Source organism: Acomys russatus, chromosome 24, assembly GCF_903995435.1.
Source record: "Acomys russatus chromosome 24, mAcoRus1.1, whole genome shotgun sequence".
NCBI classification, from domain to species: domain Eukaryota; kingdom Metazoa; phylum Chordata; class Mammalia; order Rodentia; family Muridae; genus Acomys; species Acomys russatus.
The window spans coordinates 7,068,683-7,092,340 of record NC_067160.1 but is presented as its reverse complement, the minus strand read 5'-3'; the positions used below and the strand labels follow the sequence as shown (position 1 = coordinate 7,092,340).

At 40.9% G+C, this 23,658-nt stretch overlaps 1 protein-coding gene across 1 annotated transcript in view; it reads left to right on the top strand.

The window, feature by feature from the left end:
• The first annotated feature begins 4,106 nt into the window (after positions 1 to 4,106).
• Positions 4,107 to 23,658, top strand: part of Itprid2 (ITPR interacting domain containing 2) — a 35,968-nt gene continuing 16,416 nt past the window's right edge. The window contains exons 1-9 of the mRNA XM_051167126.1: positions 4,107 to 4,358; positions 4,658 to 4,703; positions 7,892 to 7,941; positions 8,533 to 8,589; positions 10,433 to 10,472; positions 10,560 to 10,658; positions 11,852 to 12,060; positions 12,842 to 13,539; positions 20,236 to 20,308. Of these exons, the coding sequence (XP_051023083.1) occupies positions 4,154 to 4,358; positions 4,658 to 4,703; positions 7,892 to 7,941; positions 8,533 to 8,589; positions 10,433 to 10,472; positions 10,560 to 10,658; positions 11,852 to 12,060; positions 12,842 to 13,539; positions 20,236 to 20,308 (1,477 nt within the window). The 5' untranslated portion in view covers positions 4,107 to 4,153. The remainder of the gene's footprint in view (positions 4,359 to 4,657; positions 4,704 to 7,891; positions 7,942 to 8,532; positions 8,590 to 10,432; positions 10,473 to 10,559; positions 10,659 to 11,851; positions 12,061 to 12,841; positions 13,540 to 20,235; positions 20,309 to 23,658) is intronic.

The following is a 23,658-nucleotide window of genomic DNA, read 5'->3' as shown; positions in this document are numbered from 1 at the left end:
TGAAATTGTGACCTGAGAACAAATGAAAAAGCTAACAAGCCTGTAACGTGCATCACATCAGACAGACGTCTTCAACGTGACAGTTGAGGAAATAATCTGTAAGGCAGTTTTCTAGTGGGAGTCACACCTTTCCGTCTGATATGTGCTTGATAAAATATGGAAAATACACGTAGCAGGTGGCTGTGCTTTAGTAGTGTTTCCAATAAGGAAAGGGAAGTAATCCAATCATTACTACATTTTTAATAGCCAGGAAAGTCTAACATAACAGATTTAAGTTGTACAGCTGATATGATTTTACTTCTTTAAAATATGTACAATAACTAGAAATACTGAAACAAAAATATTTTAATAAATAATAATAGCTTAGTGGGCTAAATCAAGAACTGATCAAAATCAGACTACCTTGCTTTCAGCAGGCTTTATTTTATAAGTAAACCATTGGGTGTTTCTGAGGAGTTTACTTATTCTTATTGATTGACACTTTCTGTCAATTCTCTTTTATTCTATTTAGGAAAATTTCCTCCCTCCGTTAGTAGAAATGCTAATAGATGTTGAGGTGACCCACAGGGTTTTCTTTTGAAATGAATTTTAGAATTATTGGGCTCAACAAAATTCATTCATGTTTGCTTAGAATAAACCTCAAAGGTATCTCATTTGTGTAGCAGTTACTACACCAGACTCACATAAAATATATTTTGAAGAATCCCCAAGCCTTTAATATTAGGATTGAGCTGGATAGAAGTAGAGAATATAGCAATACAGTGCTTAGTGTTATCTCAAATAAGAGAAAGTTTATTTGACATAGCTACAATTCTGCCATCCAGATCAGATTTTGAGCAAAAGTTTGGTTACTTAGATATAAATGAAACAGTATCTTAATTAGACTCAAAAGGCCTCAATTTAGTTACAGTCAAAATAAATCTTGTTTTTCTAATTATGAGGCCTGTGTTAAGGTTAGAAATTTTAAATCATATCACATATCACTTATTATTGAAGCTTTCCCACCCAAAATTTTGTTATTTAACCATAGTATATTTTCTGTTCTATCATGAATTTATTATAATTTTAAGAAATATCTGCATAAAAGTGGAAACAGATAGAAGCTGTTCATTAGTATTAGAATACATTTTCCATATGAAACCAACTTATTTTTGTCTCTTGCAACATAGTAAATACAAGAACCCTAGTGAATAATACTTCGTTTTGTGTGGGGAAGTTAGTTATGATTGTGATTTCACATATGAAGAAAGCAGTATTCACAGAGATGAGCTATATGAAACACAGAAAGAAAATATTCAACTTTAGTCTGATTGCAAAGGCCTTCCTCTTTCCCCTCTATGCTGTTAGGTGAAATGATCTATATTTAATATAACTATATTTCTCTTCTTCCTAAGCATCAATGACATAGACAATATCCTTAAATATAAAACATTAGCAATGCAGATTTTACAGCTGGTCTAGCCTAGGGTACTTGCCTGGAAACAAGCAAAATACCTAGACTTTCCTCAGGTTTAGCATTCAGTATTGAATAAGTCAAACACTTTGGGCATTAAAAATGACCTGAGAGTTGACAATATAAATCTATTGGCTTTAAAGGCAGTAGCATGCTGCCTATGATTTTATTCTCAAGGTAATACACCTTTACCATTCTTCATTAATTTTTGTAATGTAAAATATTTGTCCTACCATAGATTCAATAACTGCTGTGTTCTATTCTAGCACTTGCTGGATTTACTCCCTTTTTGTTTTTGTTTTTTGTTTGTTTGTTTGCTTTTGTTTTTTGACTGTGATTGAATGACTTGTAGACATAAACTATACTTGATTATTGCCTTTCCCAAGAATTCTTTACTCTTTAAAAATTCAGACAAAACTAATTAAAAGATAATTGGCACTGGAGAAAAAAACACAAGGCAAACATATCCCTAGTTAGTCTCTTGAAGAACAATAACAAACAGACAACTTACGTCAAGACTAGTCAGGGTTCCAGGTACAACCAGCATTGTATTAGAAGTACAAGAGAGAAGTTAACATGTTCCGCAATCTCTCATGTCTACAATGAGCCTGGTAAATGGAACATATTGTCTGGATCCTGTCATGTTATTTGCTGCATTATTCATTCCCCCCAATAAATGGTGTGTACATTCTGTTGTTTATTGGGGAAATGTAGACGGGATATGATTGTGACTGGCGGAACCATAGAGGGAAGAACTTCTGGACCAGCAGGTCCTTGCAGGTATTAGGCAGAAGAGGAATGAATTAAAAGACAAGGACAGAGAGCCAGCGATAGCACACGGTCATGATAGAACGGATGAAAGGCAAAGGCAGCAGACAGATCAGGCAGGATCCCACAAGGGCCTGGACAAACTATGGAGGCAGCCTACTCTGTAGCATTTGACCAAGCCCAGCAATCTCTAAGCACCTCCTTTTCCTTTGCTTTGGAAGGACACAAAGGAGTTAGCTTTGCCCTTACTATAGAACTCCTGATAGCCCAAGACATATTAATAACTAAAAGATCCCTTAAGAGTGAAAGGGCAAGCCGAGATGCTGCTAACATCTGTTTAACACCTTTCCACCTCGCTATAAGTGTAGGAGGTCCGCGATAATACTGTGATGGCTCGGGGAAGCCAGCCTGGACTTCAGATTTGATCTTGGGGATACTGATAACCATCAAGAAGTTGTTGTTTCCAACAATAAATAATGATGCTTTGGGAACTGTCAAACATATGTCCCGTGCTAGAAAAAAGATATTGAGGACCACACACAGGAAGCTCATGGTGCTACTTTTAAAGGTGTATGGCTTATGTGCAAGGGCTTTCACAGAAAACTGGGTGCCGTCTCACCTCAACAACACTTTACATTCTAAAAGCTCCCCAAACTATTTTCTTCGGTCACTAACACACGTATAAATTTTATGAACTGTAAATATCGATTTCAAGTGGAAAAATCTCTTCCTTAAAATATTATGTATGTAAAAACGTTCATTTCAGTTAAAATAAGACCAAAACAAAAAGTAGTCTAACTTTGTTTGAGGAGCTCAACCATGTACAATGAACTATGAAAGCCGCCTATTATGTGTACATAGTTGGAAATAACATTAGCGAGGATGTTCGTGGATATTTCACTCTTTCTCGCTCTAGATAGAATCTGAATCTTTTTTTTTCTCATAAGATAAAAAAATATATGGTAAAGGGGGATGCTCAAGCTCATTTAAAAAATGTTTCTGAACCATGATTGTTACCTATTTCTCACTGCATCTTCAAACTCCCAAATCCAAGAAGTCATCTTTACAATCCGGGGTCATTTCTTGCTCCATTTCCCTCACTTCCCTCCCCTTTTCTGTAAGCAGCCTCAATGTGATATATCCATTCTTTCTCAGCGCAATTTCATACCTCACCTAACCAGAACACCTAACCAGAACACACGTTTCTCGTGTGTGCAGCACTGGGGAAAACTTACTCCTGCAACCTCATGCCTCTTTTCATTCTCCAATAACTCAGACATCCCACACTGAAGCAAAGCCTCAAAGAATAGGTCTGAGGAGCCCAGCCACTTGTCTGCACGCGGGGGCGTTTTATGAGACTTGGCTTTGGCACTTTACCTGTATTTCTGCACCAGCAAGGAGTTGAGAGAAGGAAAGGCCATAAGCAAACAAACAAACAAATCAGGCTCCTTCCTGAGGCCACCACGAAGGGGCGGGTCCACTCCCAGCCCGTCAGGCCAAGCCCCGCCCCGCCCCCCGCCTCCTTCGCTCTGGCTACCGGAAGGGGGCGTGACTTCCTTCGTGGGGAGGCGCGCCCGGCTGGAGGGGCGGAACTGTGTCTTGACGTGGGCGTGGCTAGGAGAAGGACAGGGCGGGGTCTTGTGGTGGGCGGGGCCCGGGGCGGGCTGGCGTTCGGCGACTACCGCGCTCGCTGGGGCCACTCGCGCTTCAGCGCCCCGCCAGGCCGGGTTCACGTGAAGCGTCCGCCCCTCCCTCCCTCCCTTCCTTCCCTCCCTCCCTCCCTCCCTGTCCCCTCCTCCTGCGGCGGCGCCCGCTTCGGCTCCCCCGGGCCCCCTGCCCGGCTGGGCGCTGACAGCAGCGGCGGGGGTCCCCGCGGACGCCGCCGTGTCCCGCGCAGGCTCGGGCTGGGCCCGCGGAGCCCCCGGCACGGCCATGAACCGACCCCTGTCGGCGGAGGCGGAGGAGGAACTGGAGTGGCAAGTGGCAAGCCGCAGGAGGAAGGCCTGGGCCAAGTGCCGCAACTCCTGGCAAGCGTCGGAGACGGAGGATCTGTCCACTGAGGCGACGACGCAGGACGAGGACGAGGACGACGAGGAGGACCTCCCGGACGCAAAGCTGCCCGCGGCCGCGGGGCGAGGTCGGTGCGCGGGGCTGGGACGTGCCGTAGGGGAGGGGGTGCGTGCTCGGTGCCACCGGGCGCGGGGACTGGACGCCCCCCGACCTTTAAACGCGCGCGTGACCGGCGCTCCGGCGGGCGCCCGCATGTGCACCTGGTTGCCGACTGGCTCCCCTGGGTCGGGCGCCCGGAAGGCTCCCCGACCGAGGCTGCCGTTGCCCCGCGGCGGCTTCTCTTGCAAGGGAGTGTCAGGAAGGCACAGGCTCTGAGCCCTTTTGGGGTCCCTTACGAGCTGTCCCTGCCCTCTCTCTGCTCCACAGGAAACGTGCCCAACGAGAAGATCGCGATATGGCTCAAAGACTGCCGGTGAGTCTTACTCGAGTTGCCGGGGAGAAGCGAGGGACTCGGCCGCCTCTCGGGGTCCCGTGGTGGCTGTAAGCTAGGAACCGGAAAGTGAGCCGGCGATAGCTTCCTTCTTGTAGCGATTAGAACTGGAAGTGCTGTGGCCGCTGATTATTTGGTGACCGAGTTTACTTTACAGCTAGGACTTGAGCAGCCGGGGCATGATGTCAGCAGCAAATCAGAAGCTAAAACAGGTCTTGAAGATGCTACTTTGCCTGGCCAAGGGTTCTGTTGAAAGAATTCTGGTGTTTCGCACGCAGGGTGTTTTATTTTTCTTTATGGCATCTGCATATCTGGCACGGAATCATTTTCCTTTGAAACATGTTTTAGCGAAGTTTAATTTACTTAACTACTCTAACCCGGCTTTAATTTGGGTTGTGTGCCATAAGTCTCTCGGGGGAGCTTTTACAACTAGCCAAGTTGGTCCTTGAAGTTTAACTCCTTGGACACGGGTTTGTGAGGTGGCATTGGAGTTCGCAGGAGGAGACGGAGTTTTGAAGGCATTCAGACTGCAGGAGTCTGTTTAGTAACATGCTTTAAGAACTGGCACAAAAATGTTTGGTAAGATACAGAGGGGATGGGTTGTACTGCAAGTAAATCTGACTATAGTAAAATCTGTTTCACTTTTATCTTTTCCCAATGTATTTGCTCTTTGAAAAATCTTGGGTAAAGACTATAACTTTAAAACTTTTGTTGGTGTTTGCTTCCGCACATATTATTGCTTTCTGAAGTTATGTTTGTTCTAGGAATTATTTGGTTGTTTTTTGTTTTGCAAAGTGATTCTTACATATGGTAGTAAATTTTGTTCCCTAAATATGGGTAGAATATTGGCTGCCTCTGTATTAGTGAGTAACTGGAACCATACTGATTGCTTGCTGTAGAATTTTACCTTTTGGTGTCATAGACTTAATCTGAAATATTATAGGATGTGTAGAAATTCCTTTTAAAGATGCATAGAGGCAAATCCATTGCTTCAAGACATCTTTAGGCTAACACCCAGCTTAGTTTACCTACTTGATTTCCAAATTACAAGAATATGGCCTTTGCAGAGCACAGCAGTGTGCCAGGGGCACATTGTCATCAGAACAGTGTGAAGCTACAAGGCTGCAATTTTAAGTGCACATCTTCAAAACTTTTTAGGAGACAACGTACAAAGCAGGGCCTTTGAGGTTTTCATATCAAGGAGTGAAGAGGGTAGCCCCTCCTTGCTTTCATCCAGGCCTTTGAAGTTTACATCTTGGTCTTAGTTTAAAAATCCATTCCTGAATACAGTACTAGCTTACCCTTAAAATAGGTCTTAACATTTCTAGCATTTTTATTTCAAGTGGATAACAAAGGAATTTTTTTAATGTAAGAACTAGAGAAATAAATCACATTTTAAAAATGATGTACAGGAATTGGGATTGTAGAAGGAACCCTATCAAGTAGACAGGAAGGAAATAAATATATTCTTCAGGTAATGCCGTAGGAGAATGCTGACATTGGCCAGGACACAAGTTCCGTCCAGAAAACTCCAGAAGTTTTGTTGCTAGACTTAATCTGCATAGATTATGTAGCCCTCTGTCTCTCCTATTATAGATTTCTTTCTTGTCCTTATACTTAGCCCTATTCAATACACAAGCAGTATGCCTTTGTGCCTGGAGAAGTTAGAACACGCAGTCTTTTAATGTTGGCTATTCTGTTGTAGACGTCACTGCTACGGTACTTTATAAATAGCAACTTGGGGTCCTTCTCAGAGCGGAGTATTAATGTGCCAGTGGTCTGAAGGGCGACGTTTTCCTCCCTTGGTAAATTCTGGAATCCTTGGTTTTTCTCACTGCTGTCCATATCGGGGTAAAGATGCCATGCTTTCCCCTCTCCAATGGAGTCTTTATTCTAATAACTATTTCTTTTTTCCATAACTAAATTGCCTGAGGCAATGTCTAAGAAGCAGGAGAGGCTCTGGTGGGGTTTGGGCGAGGGTAGCTAGGAGTGGAAAGCTTGCTTTTGGAGAAGGCTGCTTGCATTCTGCCTACTTGCCATTTTGTCAGTGTATAGCAGCAGGGGCAGCTGTGGGCAGCTGTGGGCACAGAACTACAGGGCTTTGGCCCAGGTAAGGAAAGAGCCATCAGAAGAAAACAAATAAATGTGTTTAATGATATAAAATTAGGGCTTAATTGAAATGTTTGAAACCTCTAGAATTAAAAGTTTTATCAATGCCCATATGGTACTTGCTCATGATTCTCCTATGTCTGGAAAGTACTGATTTTCAGAGAATCACCTTGCTCATGTATTTGCTCACATGTGTAATTAGCATTCAGGAGCATTTTTAAATACAGATGCTTTTCAGGATGAACCCCACTTCTGATGTAAATTGTTAACAGGTAGGAACTGTTACTGAGAAACTAACCTTTGTGTCGCAGAATAGATCCTTCAGAGTAAAAGACTATTTCTGTGATTCAAGTTGCAAAACTAAGTTGTTTTGAAAAAAGTAAAGATATTTTTGTATTTGAAAACCGATTCTGAGACATTTGTGGTTGAACTACAAACAGTTGGGAGAAAGTCCACTTGGGCTGATTTAACTCTGATTCCAAGCTGAGTTGAGGACTTTCCAAAGTTAAGTGAGGAAAAACACACACTGACTGACATGCAAAGAGTCAAGGACTCTTGAGCTTAGGCCCTAATTCCTGTAACATTTGTTTCGCTGAATGAAGATGCTCACCACCGAAAATGTGCTTTCTTCTCACCCTCTTTGTTGTTGTTCAGTAAAAGGAATTTAGTGAAACTTTTTAGCCTTTTGTCTCATTTATATATATGTATATACACACACACACATACATACACATATATAATGTACACATATATTATATGTATTTCCCACTCTCCTCTCTGTTTTTCCAAAGAAACAAAGAAAATAACAATTCATATCATGTGTTGTTGCCATCCCCGCTCTTAATTGCTGCAGAGCAGACCTGTGATTAAGTCACTGCTGGTGAACTGACTTGACAACAGGTATTTGCTTAGCTGGAAGGACATTACTTATGTCAGCCACTCACATTCCTGGTGTTTGGGGAGGAGGCTAAGTTGATTAAGATGCCTGCTGAGCTGGCTGTGCAGCGGCAGTTCTCCAGGGGTTCTCCGGAGACTGAGGCGGCTGTGCTCCTGTATTGCAGCACCCCTTTAGGAGCCTCGCTGGATGAGCAAAGTGGAGGTGCACCGAAGGGTAAGGAAAGCTTTCTTCTTCAACAAGTGGGAATCTGCCTTTGTCTTTTAGATGACCATACATGAGTGAATTGCAGAAGTGAGGCTTGTGTTTACAGAATACTCCATTCTGAGCTCGACGCCCAGAGGGAAAAATATTGTTATAAGCCACAAAAGAATAGTAGCTTTAAGGAATTTTGATTCCCAAGGCTTTTCACAATGTCATACTTACATGCCTACTCCCAGTTAGATATTATAAAGACTGATTAAATAAAGATTAAGATATGTGAATATAAAGAAAATACATAATGAGTGAACTAGGTTACCTTTAGTGTAGCATTTCTTTGCTTACCCTAACTGAAATTGCCACACCTGAAATTTTAGTACCTGTACTCACAAAAGAGATAAAAAACAAAACAAAACAAAACAAAAAAAACATACGTTTGCTTTTTGAAATGATGTAATATTAATTTTTGAGTGTATTCAGATTTAATGTATTTTTCTGTGCTTTGTGATGTATTTTGCTTGGCTGACTTGTTTAATTAAGGACTTTGTACAGTAGTGGGTAAGAGCAGGAGGGTGTGGCTTCTGAATTTTCCCACTCGTGTTTTAGGTGTGCTTGTGAGAAATGGAGGCAGCTTCGAAGATGACTTGTCACTGGGAGCGGAAGGTATGTTTGCTAAGGAACTGTATCTTTATGTAGTTTTAGTTATCATAAGAAAAGAGCTTCAGAGATAACATTTAAAGGCTTTGACAGTGGGACTCATTCACTGTAGGATTCCTGTCTGGATGCTGCTAAAATACCACAGCTGCATCTTGCCTGACTTAAATGCTTGGAGGAAGTGTTTGTGACAAGACTATGGTGATATAAAGGAGAGGAAAATTGTCCCAAAGAAGGAAGGGATCTTAAATATTTAATCAAGAGGAACCTAGGTTGAAGCTTAGTTTTAGTTTAGGGAAGTCGCTCCTGTCGCACATACACCTGTGCTTTGTCTTTCTCCTTATATTTTCCCAACAATAAGATTAAAAGACAAAGACCAAATAGAGTTAGAAGTTAGATCTTTATGCTGGTGCCTACTTCAAGCTGCTTGGGCATGGTAAAAGCGTGCTGTTAAATTCTTTGTAGGTTCTCAATGAAGCTTCCCAGTATATAAAGTTAGGTTTCTCTTTTTAACGCCACTTTGTTGTTATTATAGAAGGTATGGCCTTTACTTGGTGTCCAGACAGGTTTGCACTAAGTGGCCTTGTAAACAAGGCTTTTGAATTCCCCGTGTAGCCTCAGGCTGACCTCAAATTCACAGTTGTTTGGCTTTTGCCTCCTTGGTGCTAGAATTGCAGGTGTGAGCATGCCTGAATCCATATTGATTTTGTTTTATTTATTAGGTAGAATAGGTTATTGGTAGTGTTAACAAAGAAATATTTTGTTAAATGCTTAAAAATTGCAAGCTGATAGGGAGTGAGTTTATTCACTGAATTTAGTGCCCTTGGCCCTTTGGCCCTTTAGCTCATTCGTAAGCTGAGTCACTAATGTAGAACATCCTCGCGTCAGAAAGCTTAGAGTACGTATCTTCATTATCTCTGTCAGTGCATTTTTCAAGAAATAATTGGAAACTTTAACTTCCTTTTTTCAAGTCAGTGCTCTTAGACATCTTGTCAGTACCGTATGAAGATGCTTGTCAGCATTCCTCTAAACAGTACTTTTGATGCTTTTGAGATCTGCCTGGGATATTTCATGATATCAAATGATATTATTGGTAGGAAGTACAAAGAAGCAAAGATATTCTCACAGTTTTGCGCATCGGAAATGAAAAAGTCTACTGCTGAAGTGGACTTATTAATCTGATTTGTTTTATTTTTCTATAAATATGATAAAATTAAATCTAAACATTGGATTCTATTTGCTTTGACTGTTAATCTAGGATAAAGCTGAGAGGAAGTTTTTAAAGAAATGTTGCATTGGAAGGTGTAGAGCATTTCACGTTATGCACTAACAGCTGGCACTTACCTTAAAAACGCTTAAGACATATGTGGAAATTGTGGTTCTATTGAATGACGCCCAGTCATGTTTACTTGTAAAATGTTTTTGATTGGCAGCTTTGAAATTCAATAGCCCCACAGACAGCAGTATGTGCTGCTGATCTGCCTCTTTATGATTCAACCTGGTCCAGATACTTAACTGATCATGTGTGTGTGTGTGTGTATGTATATATATATGTATATATGTGTGTGTGTATATATATGTATATATATGTGTGTGTGTGTGTGTGTGTGTGTATCTATATCTTTATTTTTAAAACACTCAAATAGAAGTAGCTCTCCAATGCCAGGAAGTGCAAGCATCCTCCAAACACTGCTGCTCCAGTGCCTGCCTCTCTGTCCAGTGGTTTCAGGAGTGGATATTTAACAAGGCAACTGTGAACAATATTGACAGCCTGTCTTCTCCATAATTGTGCCGGTGTCCTTCTAACACCTGGGCTCTCCGATTATTTACTCATTTATTTTTTTATTTGCAGCCAATCACCTACATGAACCTGATGCTCGAGTTGAAAACTGGTATGCACCTGTTTGATTCTGCTCCTTTCTAAAAGTGGAAAGGGGTTGTAGATAATCAAGCTTTAAAGCATCTTGTTATATTTGTAGCAACAGTGTCTTGGCCAAAGAGAGAAGACTTCAGTTTCATCAGAAAGGGAGAAGTATGAATTCTACTGGGTCTGGGAAAAGCAGTGGTACAGTGTCAAGGTGAGTCCTGCTGAAACCGATGGCGCGGTGGTGAAGTGAACCTGTCACTTTCCAGTCATTGATTTGATTCTGGGAGTGACCCACGGTGTCTCCCAGACTGCCATAACTGGCAGGAGCTTTGTATGTAAAAACCAACAACACCTGTAACTAAACAAGTAAAAGGCATAACTACGTTCATGGCAGTGCCAGAGTCTAGTAATGAGTACTTGAGGGTCATGGGCCTCCTGAAAGAAAACCTCCATGGTGGAGCAGAGAACCAAACCCACCCTGAGAGAGCCTTGAGGAGCTGACGTAGAAACTAGCATAAACTTCCCTAGTTAGTAGCTTGACATTTAAGGCTAAATTTGTTTTCAATGTGTTAAACCAGCGATCTTTAAAATGAGAATTAAATCAATGACTTGGGCCTGTGGAACCAGTTTTTAAATTGGTATACAAATAATTGTATCATAATCTTTCCTGTGAAGCAGAACTGTCTTCTATCCACGTTCCATCTCTGTTCTCATTTCCTCGTTGAGCTCTGGAAAGCATGGATTTTCACTAGAGTGAGTGGGTAGGCTGATGTTGAACTCGCAGTGGCGGGTTTCTCCTTATGTAACCCATATCCTCCTCACCTCACCCCTCCTACTTCCTCCTGATGTGGGGAGAGAAGAGCTGCAGGGAAGCCCCTCCTTCTGACCCTGGCTGGTCTCCTTCATTGCTTCTCCTAAGATAGTTGCCTCTTCTAGACAAAAAAGAAAAAGAAGAAGAAAAAATGTCTGCAAAGCTTATGTTCCACAGCGGGTCCTCAGTCCAGAGCTGTATGAATTTCCTGAGATGTTTTCCCTTTAATCCACTCTTTCCTTATTATGCCTGATATGAATTGCTTTACTAGAGAATCCTTTTAAAATGACCAAAAAATAAACAATAAAAAAATAAGGTGAGTAGTCCGTTAGAGTGTCTGTTTTGTGTTTTTAGGGAATAGGCATTAGGGCTTTTGTTTATCTTTTTCCAGTGCTAGTTCCCCGAGAAAACACACCTACATGTTCTCTCTAAGGGTTGTGTGTCCCATGAGTGCAGTGTCGGAAGATACTGATGGATGCCATGGTGTAAAGATCAGGAACGAGGGAGTGACGACGGGACTGTGGATTCTCTGACAGTGCCATGAGGACCTCAAACCACATTTACATCTTTATGTTCTTCTGCGTTTGTTGTAGTGTTTCAGAACTGCTGGAGCTCTATGAGGAAGACCCTGAAGAAATTCTATATAATCTTGGATTCGGACGAGATGAACCAGATATTGCATCTAAAATTCCTTCCAGATTTTTTAATTCATCATCCTTTGCCAGAGGCATAGACATTAAAGTATTTTTGAGTGCCCAAATGCAACGGATGGAAGTAGAAAACCCAAATTATGCCCTAACAAGTAAGGCTTTTGATATTAGTGTATTTAAAAAAAAATTTAGCAGCTAGGACAGGTGATCTTTATCATCTAGCCTTTGTCACCTAGTACCTGATGTTAAAAAAAAAAAAAAAAGTAAATAATAGAATAGCTCTTTTACTTTGAATTAATTATTCTGTTTATAGAGGTTATTACGTCCACCCTCCCTCATTAACTCATCATAATTTATGTGCAGGACCTTTTATTTATCCTCAAATTGCATTTGTTCAAGAAAGAAAGAAAGAAGTAGGGAAGGACCTTGTCACTGAAATCAGTCCATTTCTGGTGTTTTTGTATAAATCTAAAACACCGTGGCCAGTTGGCTCCTTTTCACTCCTGCCTCTGCTTGTTTATTCTCTGTCAAATACTGTTTCAAAACAGGATTCCTCCAAGGTTGTCCATGGCCCAGCCTTATGTGTTCTGTAATGCTACCATCCAGTTCAGTGGAAAATAAATTCTGATGTGTATTTTCTTAGGAAAGGCATTGGAGGAGGCTTCATGGAGCCCATGGCCGTACAGTAAATCATAACTAGAGAGCAATAGCTAGCCCTGTTATGTTCAGCACTATCATCATTTTTGTGTGCTTTTTAAATTTTTTAAGTATAAATTCTAATCTTTGCAGTAAAAACTTTCTCCTCCCCCCGCCACCCCCTGAATCCAGTGCTTTAGATGTTCGCTTAAGAAAAATAGGATTTCATAATATTTGGGGTCTAAATTCAATTACTGGAATTCTAAACAGCATGTAATTTCTTCTTTCTTTTCGTAGGCCGTTTTCGTCAAATTGAAGTGCTTACTACTGTGGCCAACGCGTTTTCTTCTTTATATTCCCAAGTCTCTGGGACTCCCCTGCAGAGAATTGGAAGCATGTCCTCAGTGGCCTCCACCAAAGAGGCGGCAGACCCCCCTCCTCCTCTCACTCGAAGCAACACTGCAAACCGTCTGATGAAAACACTATCAAAACTAAACTTATGTGTTGATAAAACGGAGAAAGGAGAAGCGAGCCCCTCCCCTGCTGCTGAGAAAGGAAGGAGTCTAAGTGTCTCACTGTCCGAAGACAGTGGAAAGACTGATCCTAAGCTTCCAAAAGCTATAAAGAAGAAGGAGTCGTCCCCCATGCTGGCTACTGTCACAGAAGAAGTCTCGGGTAGTGCGTCTACCATCGCAGACAGCGCTGATGCCGACAGGCTTCCTGATGAAGCAGATCGTGACGCTAGCCAGAAAATGGGAAGTGAACAAAGCAAAGAATCCCAAAGTCAGGACAATAAACTGCTCTGGACGTCTGTTGTCACCGATTCTGACTCAGGTGGTGATGCCCATGTGCCCAGGGCCTGTGAGCTGGAGAGCAGCAGTGAGCTGAGAAACTCGCATACGTGCACGAGTGAGAAGGAGCCCTGTGCGCCCCTGACAATCCCGTCCATCAGAAACATAATGGCACAGCAGAAAGACTCCTTTGAGATGGAAGAGGTAGGCAAATGATTTCCTGACACTGCTTTTTAAGGAAAGGGCTGCGGAGACAGGCTGCAGAGAGCGTTTATACAATGGGAGAGTGCTAATAGGTTCAGAGCTGCTGCGGGAGCTCATCCTCCTCTTTCTTGCTTTATGCTTTCCACACCAAGAGTGGATCCCTGTGCTGTGGAGCCCCTCAGGCTCAGATGTCATCTACGAGGTGACATTTTATCTGCAACCACTGTTTCTCAAGCCTGGGATTTTGATGTCAGAGAGAACCCGAGAGTGTATATGCAAATCAATATTGCATAATAGTGAAAATGTTGAAATCAAACAAGTTTGGAGTTCAGTTTTAAGGGGTCCCAATGACCAGGGTGAGGGCGAAGACAGCTCTGACTAGATACTGGTGATGGTGGGTCCCTGCAGGGAGGGCTCGGGAAGGCTGCTGAGTCCAGATCAACATTTGGTGACTTTATGGTACCCAATGATATCCTAGTGCTTAGCATAAGTCTAAATTCAGGGAGGTAAAGATACATATGAGGTTCACCCAGAGCTCCTAGACCATAGGGACTGATACCCGAGGCTCAGCTGCATGGCCCAGGGCAGGCTCCTGCAGTGAGGGAGGACTGCGCTTGCCCCAAGGAGCACTACCTATAAAGTGCTGTCTCATGTCACACAGGAAGAAACTGAGGTGTATGTGTTGTGGATGTGCATCATATAATTTTTCCTATTGAAAATATGGAAGATTTGCTTTGGTTGTAGCAGACACTATGCTAGGATTTGCTTTGGTTGTAGCACACACTGTGTTAGGATTTGCTTTGGTTCTAGCACACACTGTGTTAGCAGTTGCTTTGGTTCTAGCACACACTGTTAGGATTTGCTTTGGTTGTAGCACACACTATGTTACGGTTTGCTTTGGTTGTAGCACACACTGTGTTAGAATTTGCTTTGGTTGTAGCACACACTGTGTTAGAATTTGCTTTGGTTGTAGCACACACTGTGTTAGAATTTGCTTTGGTTGTAGCACACACTATGTTAGGATTTGCTTTGGTTGTAGCACACACTATGTTAGGATTTGCTTTGGTTGTAGCACACACTACTGTTAGAATCACATTTTCTTGGGTTGAGGAATTTAGTAGATAATGGTGTCCATAATGTTCTCTTAGCTGAGTTTTGTATCAAGCACATTAGTGAAGATTTTTCACTTAAATTGTAGTTATTGGCAGAGCTATTTATGTGTTTCTGTGGCACTTGGAATTTTTATGTTAATTGTGGCTAAAGAATAAAGTGAAAAGGAATAGAGGAAGCCCTTTGGAATATTTTTTTCTTGTAGGCTATTTTCCCCTAAATCTTTTTCCTGTAGTTTATATTTCCATTCTTTTCTTGACTGCAGTAATTTATGCCTTACTACAGTGAGTATGGAAGAGAATTGTGATGATTGCTTTAAACCTCTGGCTCTTTCCCATTGATTTCTGTTGAATATTGTTTGGTCCAACTAGTCCTAACTAGAGCGTGTGGGTTTGCCCCTTTCCGGGGCACACTCCCCTGTGCTTACATCAGCACTTCAGCACTGCACTGCAGTATACAGATCTCTACAAATTATGCAGTAGCTGACAATCTCATGTTAATGACTCAGTTTGGGCAGCAGTGGGTTGACTGCATCATCCCTTTTGTAATTTCTAAGACTGTCAAGAATTCATGAATTCTAAGAAAATGTGTCAGGGGCAGTCCTCTGAAAGGGTTCAGATAAGATACAGGAGAGGTCCTTAACACTTGTAAAATCTTAGGTGCAGTTTAGTGCTAGTTACCTCTCCTCATACATGTTATCATTTGCGCCCCCTGCTGGCAAAGCCGTTGATGATAAAATAACGTGATCCTTTTGTGAAGTGTAAGATTACCTCAATAGTTAAGGAATACTAGATATCTGCTGTGTGTGTGCGCGCACGCGCACGTGTGTGTGTGTGTCATCACTAGGAATGGTCTTTATGTGTGTAATACTAGCGTCCATATGATTGAGGCAGGAAGAGCATGAGTTTGAGACAAGCTGAAGCTACACAGCAAGTTCTAGACTAGTAGCCTGGTGTACATAGTATCATTTTTCTGAAATAAATAAGACAAATTATCTTGTCAACTCTGTTATAAGTAGAGGAACCTTAAGGGCAATGAATTCTTGCTGTATCTATTTAAAATAAGCCTTAAAAACCTAGAATTGTGTTTTCCCTTTGGAAACTCTAGAGAAGTGTCTAGAACAATGGATAAAGCAGGGAAATGTATTGTTTTAATTTCCTCTTAGGCATGATATGAGCTGTTCTAACAGACAAGAGAACAGCCCCCCTGAGGCCGACTCACATCCTCAAGAGAGTAGCTTGTGTGCTTCTCGGGGAGACTCCCTTTGGTTGGGGTCTGATCCCTGTAGAGAATGTTTGTTCCTGTGTGAGCAGCAAGCAGCAAGAGCGCTCTCTCTCAGAAAGCCAGCTCTCTTCCAAGAGGTCTCAACCCCAGCAGCTCTGGCTGGGGTCTGGGGAAGTTGTTGCCATCTGGCCCTGTGGCTGAGACTGTCTAATCAGCTGAGACAGGAGGTAAGAAGTGACAGTAACCAGGGCCTGAGGGGGAAGACATTTAAATGTGCAGAGAGCTAAACAAATGACAAGACTGATACAAGCCTAGGAGAATCAAAGTGGCTGTTTCTTATATTTAAGAAATGAAAAAGACAAAAAAAAAAGTGTAGACTGTTTTAAGAGAAAAGTCAGCTTGCCTTCTAAAAAATGTCTTAGAAAGTCGAGAGTGTCCAGAAATTCTAAACCCTTTCTTATTTTTTAACTGGGGTGTGGGACAGGATTTTAATTCTTAGAGGCTTAGATGCGTTTGTTTGTTTGTTTGTTGCTTTTGTTGGCTTGTTTGAATACAGCATGGTAACGCCATGGAGTTAGACATCAGAAGTCTGAATGGTTCACAGTTAAAGTGATCCTACTGAATGCACAGCTGCTCCTGTTTGTGGATAAGCGCTGTCTGTGATAGTGGAGGGAGCCGTCTCCTGTGTGCTGGGGGCATGTGCTGATGGACTGTTTAACTGCAGCTGTTACTGGGTGCATATGTAGTCTTTCTTGAGCTCCTAAAGTAACTGTGTCTAATCCTTTCTTGGTACTTACTGTTGTTTTTAAACTAGTACAACTTATTCCTTTTGGCTTTTGAGTTTTAGGATTTATTTATTCTATTTATTGTTCTGAGTTCAAATACCATATAAGATGACCCCTAACTTTAACTTTAACTTTTCAAGTTAAAATACAGAGTTTGGAGTAAGACTACCCCTCTTCCAGTGTGTACCCAAGTGCAGCAGACTTGGGCTGCAAACTCTGTATTTTAACTGGAAAAGTTAAAGTTGAAGTTGGGTGTCATCTTATACGCTGGAAAATAGATAATTCAAAATCAGTCAAGTATGTGAGGAATGGTGACATTTTTCCTTTGGCCTTTTAAATCTGCCTGTAGATGTTGTTTCTTTAGATAGGATTTTGCTATGCATCCAGGGTTCACCTTGAGCTCACATTGATTTTCCTGCTCCAGCCTCCCAAAAATTGGGATTACAGGCATGTTTTACCACGCCTATTTCTAGCTGTAGTTTCTGAAGATACAAATAGGAACTCTGATAACTGATAACTAACATAATGCCCCAAATTTCAAGTAGTCACTGGATTTGTTACTTGCCTTTTTTTAAAATCTAAATTCCTTGAGTCCTTTTAAAAGTTACATTACAGTGGAAACAAACTGTGTGTGTGTTGTGTATTATAAAACATAGCTATCTTTCTTTTCTTTAAGGTAACTTAGAAGTAATTTCAGAAGCATAGATTAGTACAAAAGCTGTTTGTAATAGTTTCCTCCCCCATACCTCTTCCTGACATGTAGATTCCACTTCCAAGCATTGGTTTTCACTGTCTCTCTGAGGGAGATCATATTCACTATGATGTCAGAGCGTCAGAAGATGGACCAGTGTCTGGGAAGGAAGGCTGAGAGAAATCTGTTATGTTGTATCATTGCTACTTTATGTTTCAAAGTTCTCTTGGCGGTTACTTTTCATTGATTTAAGGATGTGTGGGTAGAAGAGTTTTCACCCTTATTTTATAATTGCAAAAACAGATAATTATCACAGATAATTTTTAGAAGCCAGTAAATGGCATTAGTAAGACTTGAACTCAGGACTCCTTTTCCCTGCACCATACACTTGCCATGGGACAGAGTGGGCGCGGAGATTAGTGAGATCGGTGGACCAGAGCTCAGGACTATGTTTTTGTCATAGCCCCATACAACTTCTTTGCAAAAGCATTCTTTGATTTCTTCTTTTTTTGTATGATACAACACAGAATTGTTATTTCTAAGACTCTAATTTAAATTTTATTTCGACATTATATTTTATTCGACATTTTATACTTAGTGTATATAAAATGATGAGTGTTGAGTGTCATTTTGACCCAGTGGAAGGACTAGATCAGAGCTACAGTCAAATTGTATTGCCATCAAGAAGCCAAAGCCATGATGGTCAGACACTAATTCAAAAGCTGTCCGGAAACAACAGGACTGAGCAACTTTGTTGCTTTGGCTTAATGTGTTTTTTTTTTTTTTTTTTTCTTTCATTATGGAAAGTTTTGAACTTATCTAACGTTAGAGAATTATATGACGAAAACCTATTACTTAACATTCAATTCAGTTATGTTTGATTACATTTTTAAATCTTTAATCAAAGGCTACCTACAGCACACAGCCAGCTTTCCACACAGCACTAGGAAAGCCTACTGTGTAGATTTTCATTCTGCATTGGTGTCGTGATTTTCCACTAAAATCTGACTTTTGCACAGTTGTGACCAATAATAAAAGCTAAGAAATAAGCCATCACTCACAGTCTTAATACTGTAAGATTTTTGCTGAGTGAGAACTGTCTTCCTGACATTAACAGCGGTATAAGTACACATGGCGCTCTCCACTGTCAGAGCCCTTCTTGCACTGAGGAAGGGCTCTGTAGTAAAGGGAGAAAGATGGCCCCCCCTCCAGACTAACATCATCGAGGCTAGCTGGCTAGAGGAGGGAGCATGCTCTTTGAATCCACACCACTGTGTGGTTAGTTAGTTTATCTTTAATAAATTAGAACACTTGATAATCCTACATTTCAAAGTGAGAGATAGTAATGTGTTGTGTCTAAGCTAAGATTCCTAAAATATAAATAATAATCTGGATTTATTCTGTACTTTTTCAATCTAGTTAACGATTGTTTTTATAGAAATCTGTCTGTATTAGACTGGACCTGAGTAGCAGCTAATAATAGGCCTTTTGTTGCATATAAAAAGAAAATGCATTCTGTTCCCTTGCACATACAACAATGGGTTTCCGCTTGAGCTTGTATGTGGTGCTTTGAATAATATAATTTTTAAATAGTAGCAAAGAACAGTAGAGCTTATTTTGTATATGTCATACTCACAATGATGTCAAATGTTCACTACTTACAGTTTCTTCAGGTCATATCTGTAGATTCATGAGCCCATCTAGCATAAAGGCATCACAAATCAGAAATTCCTGAACTGGGTAGTAGTATCATTAAACTTTGTGTTGATGGTATGTGCATATGTGGTGTGTGTGTGTGTGTGTGTGTGTGTGTGTGAGAGAGAGAGAGAGAGAGAGAGAGAGAAAGAGAGAGAGAGAGAGAGAGAGAGAGAGAGAGAGAGAGAGAGAGAGAGAGAGAGAGAGAGAGAGAGAGAGAGAGAGAGAGATATGTGAGTTTGTGTCTTGGCTTTCTACTCACTCCTTTGGGATAGTTCTTGCTTTTTAGTTAATTCATAGCCTGAAGTATAATACCATAGGTCATATTAGAAGTTGGTTTGCTATTTGTTCATTGATTTGTTCAAGTTTGAAAAACCTGTGTTTGGCCATTTTGCTTATTTTATGTGGTAAGGCGGTGGAAATTACCACATGCCTCCTCCCAATGCCTACTCTTGACAGTCATACTAGACTAGCTAGCTGGCATCTCCACAGGGCATGGATGGCATTTAGAATAAACATTTTCTAAATAGTGACATAGCTGTGCAGATAGAAAAGGACAGGCGACTTCTGTAGGTTTGGAACTTCCGTTAAATAGAATTTTTAGAGAGATTTTTATGGGTATGATTTTTAAAGATTTCAGTTTTATTAAGATTTCCTTTTCACTTAAAATGCTGACACATCTTGAAAGAACATTTTTATCAGGATGGAACATTCTTAATACATGAGTGACATTGGTACTTCAGATTGGGAGACTTTAAAAAATTTAGCACTGGAAGCATGGTGTCCTATTTCCAAAGATATCAAACTTGTAGCTGCCTCAAATGTGACTCAATCATACCTCCTATGATGCACAAGTGAGCTTTTTCCCTCAGATTGTAAAGTTCTACATTTGGGGCGACTTCCTGGTATGGGCCATCTTTCACATATATGCAACTTCTCAGATTTGGAGTCTTTCTATGAGGAGTTTTCTTACAGCTCGTAATTGTGCAGGTACTTTCCGTGTTACTTTTCTCTCCTGGCTCCCTAGGTTGAGTGCTGCCTTTCAGTGGGGGAAGTAGGACAGAAAACTAAGCTGTGGGACCTGCTGACAAATTGGAGATACAATATCTATGTAATATTTGGTACACTTCAGTTAGACATCAAGAGAAAGCCTTCTTTGCTGTAGATGAACTACATAAGCTTCTGTTTTAGGTTCAGAGCACAGAGGGAGAAGCACCTCACGTGCCAGCCACGTGCCAGCTAAGCCTTGCCAAGTCAAAAAGAGGTAAGTGGACCACTGCCCGCTCTTTCCCATGATTATCCTTTGTCTTCAGCTGAGAAGGCAAGGGTTTACTTATCAGTGCATACAGTAGCAGTGTGTGTGAGAAGATGAGAGTGAGGGGGGGGTGTGTATCCCCTCATCACACAGTTTTTGTGAGGTTTTTGTAGGGGGAGACTTTTATGATCATAAACTAATACTAGGTTGTTTATCCTGTAATGATCTCCTTAAACATTTCTGGGTGTTGCAAATATTTTTCAAACTTGAACATGGACTAAAACAGATTGAAACTACTTTTTCATTGTTATGACTGAAAACTCATGTTCTCTGGTTCCGGGTTTTCTTTATGCAAATATATCTTGTAAATATAATACATGCAGTATAACTCTGGCAAAAATGCACTCACAATAGTTAAACCAAGTTAAACTGAAAAAACAAAACGGAACAAAACTGCAGATCAAAGGTGAGCGGCTGCAGCCCTCATTCTCTTCTGGAAGCATTAATTATTGACCAGGGGACCTTTGGATCCATGCCTTACACTTCTGACTTTCAACTAGAAAATACTGTCTGGTTTGAAATTTACAAAGCTATTAAGAGAAAGAAAGAGGAAGAAGTTAAATGACCACTGAAGGTAGGACTGTTTATTTTTAAAATTTTACACATTCCAAACTAACTCCCCTTTTTAAAACAAAAATTTATATGTATGTTCTTAGAATAGAAAATTACATGTTTGTCCTCCTGATCGCTGAGATTCCTTCTGAGGGGCAGTTTGCGTGTGACTTTTCTTTCATTGCAGTATGGCACTAAAGAGTAGGGGCCCTTAATCACTTTGGTTTTAGTCAGACACAAAATGAACTTCCTCATTGGAATTTCTTTCTTTCTTAAATTCACAAATAGATATATCTGCTCTAGGTGTAAAGTGATGTTTAAGCCTTCAGGTGGAGGCAAAGGCCATATTGGTCAAAGCAACTGGCCTGTCAAAGGAGGATCAAGTACATTCGCCTTCAGCTGTTTTAGGGAAGCTGTGAGGAGCAGGGAAGATGTATTCAGTCTATCGCCAAACCTGCGTGTCCCGGGCCTACCAGTCTTCAGGCTCTCATGTCTGACCTTAAGCAAAACTACTATCAACATATTTGTGAATAAATCTGTTATGAAGTTACAGTAAAAGAACTTTGTGTGTGCAGTCATGGTAAAGGGGACCAGAAACAACGACATTTTATCCATTTTGGGAGGTAGCCTATGGATTTGGTGATATGGTATGCCTCCGACTGGTCATAATTTCAGAACTAGGGTCCCCAGCATGAGACTCCTTCCTCAAGTTTAGTAGAAGCAAGGAGTGGTTTGGTCTCACGGTCGGACATCCCCTGTGGACTTCTCTACTCTCAGGCGCAGGGACGCTCTCGCCTTAGAAAGGTCAGCAGCTCAGCTCCGGTCCCAGCCTAGTGTTGATCTGGTAGCGTCACATTCCTACAAGTCCAGCACTGTTCTTGTTATGGAAGACAACATATATTTGCGAAAACCCAGAAGAGAATATACTGATTTTATTCAGTTTCTTGGATAGGAAACAGGTGGTTTTCATGTTTGTTTGTTTGTTTTTCACACTTAAATGCTTCTTCTAACTGTTGAATTAAGGTAGTAGGCAGTGTCTTCAGAACTGAGGATTAATCCTTCTTAGGTCCAAAGTTCTCTAGTAAAAACTGTGGTTTCATTTTACAAGCTTTGCTTATTATATCAGTGTTAAGTTTGTGTGTATATCTGTGCACCGCTGATGTTCCTGCTGTCCACAGAGACTGGAAGAGGGTGTTTATCCCCTAGAACTGGATTATATTTATTTGTGAACCACCATGTGGATGTTGGAAGTTGAACCCAGGTCCTCTGTGAAAACAAGTGCTCTTAGCTGCTGAGCCATCTCTTTAGCCCAAGAGAATGATGTGTCTCATGGAACAGAAGTGTCGACATTTGTGATGGTTAGACTCTTAGAATGTTGTTTATTTTTAGGCAAAGCCTTTCTCTTTAGCTCAGGCAGGCCTCAAACTCAGGCTCCACTCGCCAGGCTCCCTGGGATTGTAGATGGGCACAGCAGTGCCTGTGTGATTTGTGACTTGTGGCCTGCACAGTCTACATGGTCACTTACACTGTGAGTCTCATGTGCTCAGCTTTAGGGGAGCCAGCCCAGCTCTTCCTCTCCTGCGCATCAGCAGACCTCTGAAGAAGCCGAGTGTGACCTAGTCACTCTGGCTTCTCTGTGCTCCATCGAAGTTCCCCTTCCCAAACTGAGTAGGAACTTCTAGATCATTTATTTAATTGCTTAGTTGTTGTGTTGAGAGTTACCACTGAGTCATTAAGCAAACATTGTATGTTGTTCTACATACCCGAACATTAAGAAGAAGTAAAGTTTCTGTCTTCATGACCTCATAGTCTAGTTGTAAAACAAAACAAAACAAAAGACATGGAAACACCAGTACAGTGACAACTGCTCTGACACAGATTATGAATCATTTTTGAATGAATGTAGTGCCCAGTTAGAGCTGGTGGTAACCGTTCATTTGATAGCTACTCCAGCATTTCTGGGTTTGGTAAGGGAGTGAACACTTCCGTAACTCATACCGCTTTATTACATCATAATACTGTTACAGAATTTTTCTCAGTTTTTAATAAGGGCAAAATCATGTGCTGCTTCATGAACCCTAAAACTCTAGTGGGGTGTTTTTAAACTCAAATGAACGTTAATTTTGGACTTTATTTAGTCATATTATGTGGTTCAGATTATTTGGTAAATACTGTATTTAGCCTGATGCTTTTGAAATCCTGCAAGACTCTGCTGTCTCCCACATCCTTGCAAATGTCATAGTGATAAAGTTCCCCTTTGTGGTAGCTCTAATGTGGAAAGATGCCTGCTGTACTTAGTATCTTTCTTAAAAGCATGCATGCTTATTTATATATCTAGAAATTAGAGCTTTGTGTTATATATTAATTGGATCTGACTTCTGTGTAACTGGTATGAAAAAGTATGTCTTAGTATAAATACTTATATCATAAGAAACATTAGAGATATTTACATATTCTTACATTTCAAATTATTTAGTTTAGAGCCCTTAATTTTATTTTTTTCATAGTAGGAAGATACAGGACCCTTTTAATGTATTCTGCATGTAAACTTCTAATTTCACTTCTTAACCATTTTATAGGTTTACATAATACAACTTTTAAAATTTTTATTCCATTCAGTTTTTCTCTGTGGTAGGACTTAATTGGATTTACCAAATGTTACTAATAGAGCTCAATTAGTACATGAGTGCTGAGAGTTTCAGATAGAAAATATGACTGAGCTTTTATATGAAGTTGAGTTCCTTGCT